Source organism: Ceratina calcarata, unplaced genomic scaffold (genome assembly GCF_001652005.2).
Source record: "Ceratina calcarata isolate Rehan_Ccalc_2016 unplaced genomic scaffold, ASM165200v1 scaffold189, whole genome shotgun sequence".
Taxonomy (NCBI): Eukaryota; Metazoa; Arthropoda; class Insecta; order Hymenoptera; family Apidae; genus Ceratina; species Ceratina calcarata.
In genome coordinates, this window is record NW_017140401.1 from 241,634 (window position 1) to 252,078 (window position 10,445).

The 10,445-nt window shown below is 38.0% G+C and overlaps 1 protein-coding gene across 1 annotated transcript in view; it reads right to left on the reverse strand.

Annotated features, from left to right (window-relative positions):
• Nucleotides 1–10,445, reverse strand: part of LOC108621945 (transmembrane and TPR repeat-containing protein 1) — a 258,139-nt gene that overhangs the window by 80,058 nt on the left and 167,636 nt on the right. Inside the window, exon 6 of the mRNA XM_018019556.2 lies at nt 3,601–3,704. Coding sequence (XP_017875045.1) covers nt 3,601–3,704 — 104 coding nt within the window. The remainder of the gene's footprint in view (nt 1–3,600; nt 3,705–10,445) is intronic.

Here is a 10,445-nt window from a genome sequence, read left to right on the forward strand (position 1 = left end):
TGATTATAGTAATAAGAACTATAGTAAATCATTCCTAAATGTGAATCTAACTGATTTCTACGATGCACAAAGATACGAGATACTCATATGAAAAAGGGAACCATAAATAAAATAGAATGAGAATTGAAAAGAGTATGAATAACGCTAATAAGTATTAATTTTATGTTGCATCTTTGAAGGAATAATGTTCATAATATTGGTCGTGTCATTCGTGGTGAAAATATCACGGATTAAATTGGCTTGCCTGAAATTGTATAGTTCCATGCATGCCGCAATAAAGCCGTAATCGTAGCGTTTGGCGAGAATAAGCGACGACGGTAAGAAAATTTCGCATTACCTTAGCTAGTTTGCTCACATCGTTGTTTAACCCTTGGACCCTAAAGTATGTCCTACTTCTCTAAAGCGCGACGTTTACGCTCTAATATTTCTGGTAGAGTTCAAAAGTCTATTGTTAGAAGCTCAAACTTTTTTAGCGGAATAAAATACTTACAAAGATAAAAATTCTTTATTTCCAGACAGTTAAAATAGAAAATTTTATGAATAAAATAGTATACAGAAAATAATTTGCCATCTCTCAACTCTTTCATTAATACTTTAGAATATTCATTTCAATCATCTCTTAATACATTCTCATCTTTCGATATTATAATCTTTATCAATTTAAATGGTAAAATAGAAAATATTATGAATAAATTTGTATATGAAAAATAATATATTATTCGAATTCATTCATTATTACTCCTGAATTTCTCAATATAACTTTAATGAATTTAATTCTTATACCTATCATATTATATTCTAATAAAAAAAAGTAAGGAAATTTAAAATAACGTTTTTTAGAAAGCACAAAGTAAGAGTCATCAAGAACGTCTTCGGCTGAAAAATATCGCTGTCGAGCGCAGAACGCCAGATTCCATCCATCCGGCGCGGCGCAGCGCGACGAAGTAATTTCGCAAATCTTTCTAGGTCGCGCGATATTAACGGACGACCGGGAAAACGAAATATCGCGGCCGAAATTCCTACGACTTGCACCGTCATCCCCGAGACACGTGTCGACTACTAGCGTCCGCTCATATGAAATCGAGGATTCACGGAAAAGCGTGGAAAACCCTCGCAGAAGGTTAACTCCTTAACGGTCGAAACGATTTTCTCATAATTAAAAGCGATGGTATGACTCAGCATACTCAATCATAGAGTAAATAAGTTTGTTGTGAATTTAAATTAGATACAAGCAGGGTCAATAATGATTTATTTCGGGTTCCCTAAATATCATTATGGAAAAACTGACCATTAATTTATTTGCGTCATTTGGCTAAACCCGAGGCATGTATCACGGCACGTTTTTCAGAATATTCTGTCATTCGATGTAAATGGATTGACACAACATTTTTAATAATTTCAATAATACTTAAATGAGCAAAAAAAAATTCTCATATAAGTTGAAATCGCAGTTTAATTATCAGAATGGCATTGTAAAATAACAAGCATTATATGTAATTAGTAAAGATAGACACGCGTTTATACGTCAAACGCTATTAAAAGGTTAAACTCTAGTAGAGCGACAGAATCGTAAATTCCGCGAAACGACGGTACATCCGGCCAAATTATACATCTCATAAAGTATTCCCGGCCGGTACCTCGAAGCCAGGCAGAAAGTATTTCGCATAATATCTTCTCGAATCACGGCGTCGAGGGTGAGAAGGAGTGAGTGGGATGGAAGCAGACGCCACCCTCCGTCGGTTCGCTCCGTTGGTTGTGCGCGAAGAAAGACCGAGGAGAAGGTGGAGGAGGAAAAAGCCCGGGCACGGTACCAACGAGGATAAAAAGAATAAATACGGCGAGGCATAGTTTGAAGGAAAGGGAGGAACGCCGAACGGTTCCGATACGCTGATATGGCGGAACGACGGTACGAAAAGAACGAAACAATATTTCAATATGCTAAAATCATCGAGCGTTTCCTCCGGCTGTACTTCTAGTAAGTAAAGCTTCCAACTCTGCCCCTTTGGTTCGCGCATCGTCGATACGAGGGTCCCTGTTAACGGGATGCACCATAGATTCGTAAGAATATATTATGCTTCGATGGAAAATGTCTCTGATTCTAACTGGTAGCTGTTAAATTTAATCGTATTTCGAACGAACAGTCATATTTCCTGGAAGGAAAAAATATCTAGACAGAAATTGAAAACTAAAAGATTTACCATGCAAATGTAATTGAAACAGATTTTCAGTACCGTCGATTGCATCATGTTAGCTAAAGAGGTATAGTATAATACGTAATCAGTAAAATATGATGATAGAAGTAAAAAATCCTATTTGAGGCTAAAAAGGATTTTACTCTGTTAAAAGGAACTTAACAATCTAGTTTCAACCTTTGACACAAATCTCCTAACACACTATGAAACTTATCAACTATTGGCATTAACCATGACAGATTACAATATTTATCACCGACCAGCATCAATGCCTATGTACAACCTCTCTGTCAAAAAGACAAACGTAAAGGGGTAATCTGCGTATCAACTCCGGGATCGGAACAGGCCATTCGTTATCGGATGCAACGCAATTCGTTCCAAAACATGGCTACAATAAAGGAGAGAGCAAGAGAGAGAAATGTTCGATTCGTAGAATAATACAATAATTCTTTCGTGGTCGGAAGTAGCGACGGACGTTCCAGGGCAGATGTAACGCTAGCTTGAAAGGAAGCGTGAGATCGAGATATCGAAATGGAGCGTTACATCGGGACCCGGTCCTATTTTCCTGACCGCGTAAACCACGGAGACCATATTCCTTTCTCGCGACGCAACGGCCCTTACCCTACCCGTTTCGATATCGTCAGTCTTTGGGGAGATAGCGGAATCGGATTCGCCGGACATGTCCGTCGGAGCGTAAAATCGAGTCGTATATTTCGAAATTTTTTGGTCACGGAACTCGCCGATCCAGCGCAGACATCTTGCGTCCTGCACCAACCTCTTATCCTGCTTCCTTCGTGATATATTACGTCCTTGGACGGAATAATTTAGTGTTGCAGTACAAACAGCTGCAATAGGTTGTTTTCCAGTGTCTGTTATAATTTCAGACAGGTTGACACAAGGAGTATTATACGGATTTTGACTTTAAAATGCGACTTGTATTAATAGAATAAAATATTTGACCTAAACGTGAAAAATAATGTACAGTAGAATATATGATTTCTACATTACACGAAAAAAATCTGATTCTCTCATTTTGAATTCTAGCTTGCAACTTCCAATACATAGCATATTGCGTACCGTGAATCCCGATTTATAATTTGCAAGTTTCGGTACATGGCGTACTGCATACCAGATGCAAATTTCAAACGGGGCAAATATTTTTGTAAACGTCAAATATAAAACGCGTATATGGCACGAACGGAAAGCAAACGTAGAGGAAAGAGACGGAGATCAAAGAGCGTCGGTCATTTGGCACTTTAATTTCGTGTTTACATGATACCATGCTTCCCAGACGGCACAGCGACAACCGTATACGGTTTCTGTATGTTCGGTATGAGTTTTGAAACATTGTAATAGGATTCCTCGTTACGACTCGTGTAGCATAAAGGACTTATGCGGATACTCTCACCTGACGTGGAAACAGGGATGAAAAGCTGCCGGATTATCCTGCGGCGAGAACTTCGGTAGAGTGCCGTGAAGGAGGGCGAGACGAACCACCAGCAGCACGCCGAACTATAAACAAAAGAAATCCCCATTAATAACTCTAAATACAAAACCAGCTTGTTAATTATGCTTTCGGTTGCTTAAAAATCTGCGTTTGCATCGAGACTTCTCGCGGTTGGATTAAGACACTTCAATGTTGATTAAAAAATTTGCCATTTAATCGTCATTACATACATTACTTCAATCTAATTATGAGTTATAATCATATAATAAATGACATTATACATTCATAATCGTACAATAATTCATACAAATTATGTATCAATACTAGAACTACCGACTTCATTTTTATTTATGTATGTATTTCTCCATTCGAAATCAGTTATTTTGGTTGGTTTGGTAGGACTGGTGTTAAATCATGCAATGAATGATACAATGTATAAACCATGAGCAGTTCCAATAAAATAGTGCTTCACATTTAACATTGACGTAATCAATTTTCACGTAATAATTTCATTAAAAGTTAGTATTCTTTAAACTTGACAATAGTGATACCTAAATATGCTAGCAAAAGTCTGAATAAAATTGTATTACAATCATTCGAATAAAATACATGAGATTTTCTATTATAATCTTTTAGTCGACGTGTTTTGCAAAGTGCATCTCGAAACGCGGATTTACATCATACGTATTCTACCAGAAATTGTAATATTTAATCTTTTCAATGAATTTTTCGGTTTCTTGCTAATAATACACCGTATGAAATTATATTCTTATTCCTTCAATATTTTTTACTAATATTTTGTTTTAATTGCTTGTTATTAATTAGTGTAAAGTTCCATCGTTAAATGTATTTATAAAATATAGATTTCATATTTACTTTTGATTAAGTCATTAATCCGAATCCCTTCCCCGATATTTGGCTTGAATAGTAGTAAAACGTGAAATTTCTACTCATCGCCGTTTATACGGCTCGAAAGATGAATGAGAATGAAACAAAAGGGATTCTAGATTGCGGAAGAGCCTCTTACTAGTCTTTTCTGGAGGAGGCTCTCTCGACTTGCGGCTCGATGAGCCGCTACACCGCTAGGAGCAATGAAAGCTTTCATTAGCTAGCATGGAAACGAAAAACAAGAAGAGGAGGTCGTAAGCTAACAATCTGACCCGGATATACAGTAAACACGGATTTAGTTGTTTCCTAATAATCACCTAGTCAAACTTCTGTTCTCATATGTTTGATAACACTACGTAACTTTAGATCTTCCTATATTCCTTACTTGTCAAAAATGTTAAAAAATCAGATGCTGAATTTAATAATGAAACCATTAATAAGTCCAATAAAGTTAAATTAATTTTTTACATGTTTATCAAACGATGCTTCGTTAATAGATGACAAATATAAAAATATGACAATACTATGGAAAATTGAATAATAATTTTTAACTTTATATACATATATTTGTTTTGAAAAATTAGATGAAAATACAAATATTATCAAGTAAATCTACTAGTGGACAATATTTTAAGGACGTCTATGGTCAAAAATAAGACGAAAATGAAGAGAGAGAAAATTGCGTTTGGGGCTTCGTTAATTAGTTATTAACATTTAAAAATTCGATGTTTTTGCCCCTAAAATTGACAATCAGACTTTACACAGCACACATTACACTCCTGCAGGAACCGTGCGTTCTTCTGTTAATTTCCGAACAATAACTTCTTTAGCCGTTATCCTGCGGCAAGTGCGTCACGTAGAGGATTAAAAAGCTTAAGAATTTATCGGAGTCATTCTGCGCTTAGTGTGTTTAGTGTGAATTGTGACTGTGTGTTTCGTGTCATGTGGACACTACGGACGGGATAATTTTGGTGCATGTGTACTCGTGTGGATATTTCATTTCGGTGCATAGAAAAAGGCATTTGCCCTCCTGACTCGAAAATGCCATAGAGCGAGTTTTGATGTGCTCTTGCGGATTGAGCGAGTGATTAGATTGAATGCCAGGATACATCGCTTTAAAATAATTTCCCATTTCCAGCACCCGCGGTAAGCCCACAAATTTCTTATAAGTACGGTCCTACTTACGGTTATCGACATGCATCGATCGGCGGTGATCAGCTGAGCGTATGCCGGAAACGTCCGTCGATGCAAGTCGGATTGTCAATTTTAGGGGCACAAACATCGAATTTTTAAATGTTAATAACTAATTAACGAAGCCCCAAACGCAATTTTCTCTCTCTTCATTTTCGTCTTATTTTTGACCATAGAACACGTCCTTAAAATATTGCCCACTAGTAGGTTTACACCCTGTATAATAATACTGAATTGATTAACGTAATTAATTAGAATAACGTTCATTCCTAAGCATACATTACATATTCATAAGAACATATTTCATAATCCCATAGAAATGTATCATCTGTGCACGTTTTGTAAACTCATTGACAACAATTTCACGTATGGATCTTTTGAAAAAATGTCAAAGCACAAGACCCGACACCTCGCAAGCAGAAACGTTCGCACAGCACAACGAATCCTCGCTTGCATTTCCTGTCACGTCACGCGCGACGCTCCTCTCCATCGTCGGGATGGAGACCACTCCTTCCTTATCCACCGACTTCACCGCGTAGACCGGCATCGAGTCCTTTCTCTTTCTGTCCACGCCAGGATCCCTCGATGTCCCGCGTTCTTGGACAGATAGAGGACGAGTGGTTTCTGAAAGGGTTCTACAACCCGGACCATGTCTGCCAGTCCAAGGTATTCATATTTCTCCTCGTACATACCCGTTCACAAGTCTTAGGATATTGTAAAATATAGCAGAATAAAATTCATGTGAACAGTCGTCTTGAAAATATTCAGGATTTATTATAGGATTTACTACATGAATTATTGTATTATACAAATTAGTATGTCGATGCTAGAAATTAATTCTATTGTTAACACTAAGATTACAACTTTAAGGTAGATACACGTAAATGTACGCGGCATGGCTTAAAAGCTCTGGTCGGCAATTGGCTATAAACAACGTATGTTTACAATTTATGATACTACGATTGCTTCATACGTGAACGTTAAAAAAGAGAGACTTTAGTAGTTTACATCTCACAGTTTATAGATTTGAAGCAAATAGTAGTAATTTTTTATTACGGTATAATCTATATTGTTGTCGTATATTTATAAAATATAGATCATCCAAAGCATGAACCGAAACAAATTTTGTATTGTCGATATGACTTGTAATAAATTTCTAGTGTCGATATGATTTGTTGTAATAAAGTTCTAGTGTCGATATGATTTATTATGAGATTTATTACATGATTAAAGTTCTACCATTTATTATAATCTTTCAGTTGAGACAGCCTCGGGGGTTATTAATCTGGAATATTTGTCAGATTTCCGGATAGACAACAAGGACTTGGAGACGTGCTGAAATTTATGAACTGAGATGTACATATGTATACATTATCGATACATGTATCGACGTGGAACACGACTTCCACGACTACGATGAAGAATATCAGGTTACGTTGTCTAGTTGCTGACCCACGCGATGAGAACGAAATAGAAATCCAATTTCGGTAAATATCCGATGGAGGCGAGACGCCTCCGCCGCGTCCTGCTGGACCACGTGTACGCCGGAAATTCTCACTTGTTAGTCTTCCGGGGTGCGCCCCAGGGCAGTATTATAACTCCCCTACGCATCTAGGAATATATTTCCCACGGGGAGGCTTGGCATTACGCATTTTTGTGTTGTACCATCACGATGAACGTTCTTTATTTTTTTATATCAAGGTACGATTTGATGATGAATATGGAAATGACTGAAAGCAAAATAAAGTACGAAACCTATCGAAGATGTATTTATTAATGATTATAAGCATTTTTGTTGGTATCATATGTTAATCTGCTAAAAAATTGTAAAGAAGCATAGAACAGAAAGATTATTATTATTTTTGAACAACTACTCACTAGAGAATATCTTCTTCTACTACATAGTCATTAATATTAACTAAGAAAAATAAAACAAAGACTAACCAATTTTGTATCTAAAATCTTTCAAACGCATCGTCAAGTTAGCGCTCGTGGGTCCTTCATTAAGCAGTCTGTCGCAATCTATTAATTAATCTCCCCGATTATTAATCAGATAAAGCAGATCACAGCCGCGTATTAGTTCGGCAGACAGAATTATAATTATGCGTCAGACTTGAGACAATTCGGGGAACGGATCACGCGGTAGAGAGGCTAAGATTTCACCGGCAAACCCGTCGGCTCACAATGCTGCGTAGTGATGTGGAATCAGTCAACAACATGTATGCCCTAATGCATTGACTTATCGATTACGCGCTGTACCATTGCCTATCGTCGCAATCGGAAGTAAATGCTGCTAGATAAGGACCAATAAGCGTGTGCATCTAGCGCGGAAGATGATTTACCTAATGAGTCACTAGAACAGAACTCTTTTTATAAACATGCGATTCAGTTTATAACGTAATAAACATGATATAATGAAAACCATCTATGTTGCATGAAACTGTATTTATGTACTTTTCATAGAGATGTGTGTAACTGTGTACTGTGTAACCTTATACATATCAGAATTTTTTTGATAAATAATTCAAATTGTAACATAACAGTTACAGAATCACATAAGACAAGAAAAATGACTGAAGTGGTAATCTGAATTCATATTGTATTAATTAAAACAGCACAACGTAATCTAGAGAAGTGTTTGGTTACTTCATTTCGTTCAGCTTGTAAAAAAAATTCAATCTTGTTGTTAGGGATAGGCAGCCCTAACGGGGTTCGGCCGGGAGAACGGGTATTAGAAAATAACGAATCAGAACTTAATAACAAAAACTTGGTTTATTCAAATGGTTCCTCGTGCTTGGTCTCCTATCGAACGAGGCTCTAGTATTCGAATAGGCCCGGGAATGCAAGTCTCGGCCGGATCCTTCCTTGAGTTTGCCTTTAGCGGCGGCGTCGTCGTCGTCCTCGATCCTCTATCGCACGATCTCTGTAAAAAGACAATTAAATTAATACTGGCTCACGTCAATTTCGAGAGCCACACGCTGAATCAGCTCAGCAGCGCGCAAATGGACTGTATTATTCGGAGGCTTTCTGCACTCCGCTTCGGTCTTTCGAATGACTCCGAAAAGGGACCGGAACTGTATGTGTTGATTGCTCAACGAACGGTATTCTGCGTTCACCGCTCACCTCCTTATTGCACTTTGTAAGAGTGGAGGCCCCGGATGGGGACCTCAAGTCTCAGCCCTATGTTAAGCCGAATTAACTCATCGGCCAGGCTGAGACCCGTTAAGTGATGAGCTACAGAAGAATGTGCAGGGGTACCTGACACAAGCACGTCCCGTATTCGGTAACTTCGCGAATACGGTGGCTGCTTCTTCGCGTACGTCCTCTCTCTGGACCCCAGGAGACAGCCGTCGGTCGAACATTGGGGATACACGAATGCGCTCGGTATATCCTTCGTCGTGCAGGTCGCACTCGAAAGGTGCTGTATTCACCAATGCTGGCGTCCGCCTCGGTATATCCTAGACCGGGCAGGTCGCGCTCTACGGATGCTGTATTCACCAGCTATTGGGGTCCACACGGTTGAACACTCGACACGTAATCCACCGGGCAGGTCACACTCTAAAGGTGCTGTATTCACCAAGTCTGGAGTCCGCCACGGTATACTCAACCAGGCAGGTTACACTCTAATGGTGCTGTATTCACCAGCTCTTGGGTCCGCCGCGGTTGAATACTCGACACGTTAAAATCGACACGGTGATTGATAATCGTCTATCACGTTTAATCGTCGACACGGTAACCCTCAACACGGGAATCCACGACTTTCAAATCGATCATCTTTTCGAAATTGTCCTTCACCTCGGTCGTCGCGAGGTGGGGAATTGCGAAGTATCTCTATCTCGCTCGCACCCAGATGACACGTCACGCGCGTGTCTTCGTACTCCGTCGCGCTCTGCCCGATTCGAACTTTTTCCGGTCGCGGAATCAAAACATCGCGACCGTTAAAACGACCGAGCCGACAAGAAACTTGACACGGTTTTTATGTTCTCGCTGTGACTTTCTCGGAACCTCAATACAGTCCCGAGATTATTATTATTTCGGACGATTAAATTTAAATCGGAGAGGCGATGATTGGGAAATTAACTTATTCCTTTTTCAAACACTTGTATTTAAGACAATTCTTTGAAAAGGTAGTTTTCAAAAATTCTAAGAAATAATCAAGACTTTTTGAGAGTATAAAGTGAAATATAAAGTAAATATCTGATAAACCTCAGAAGAGAAGACAAAAAACAGAACATTCTTTATTGACAGGGATCTTAAAAAATTTTATAAAACAGAGCTCTAATAGATTGAAGTCTTTACTTTCAACTTAAAATAAACATTATCGTATGAACTTCTGAAATAATAATCATTAGCGAAATTATTCTTTCGAAGCTAAGAAAGATTTGGTAACGGAATCTGTTACTACGAATCGGTTCCAACTTCGAATCTATGTATTTGAAATTTACAACATACACAATTTGACAAAGTACAAGTTCTGTAGAAGCTTATGATGAAATGGGACATATAATGAAAATAGGAAAGTATTACTAACTTTGTTTAATCCCTTAATTGTTAATGATTCTTAAGCTTTCTCCATTCTAGAAAGAACTTCTCTTTTACTAAACTTTCCTTTCATTCACGTAAAATTCTTTATTTCTGTATGAATTTGATGGATTTCTCGGAGTTATTATGAAAAATATAAAGTTAGTGGAAAGAAAAAAAATTAAATTTTGCACGTGACTTTGCGA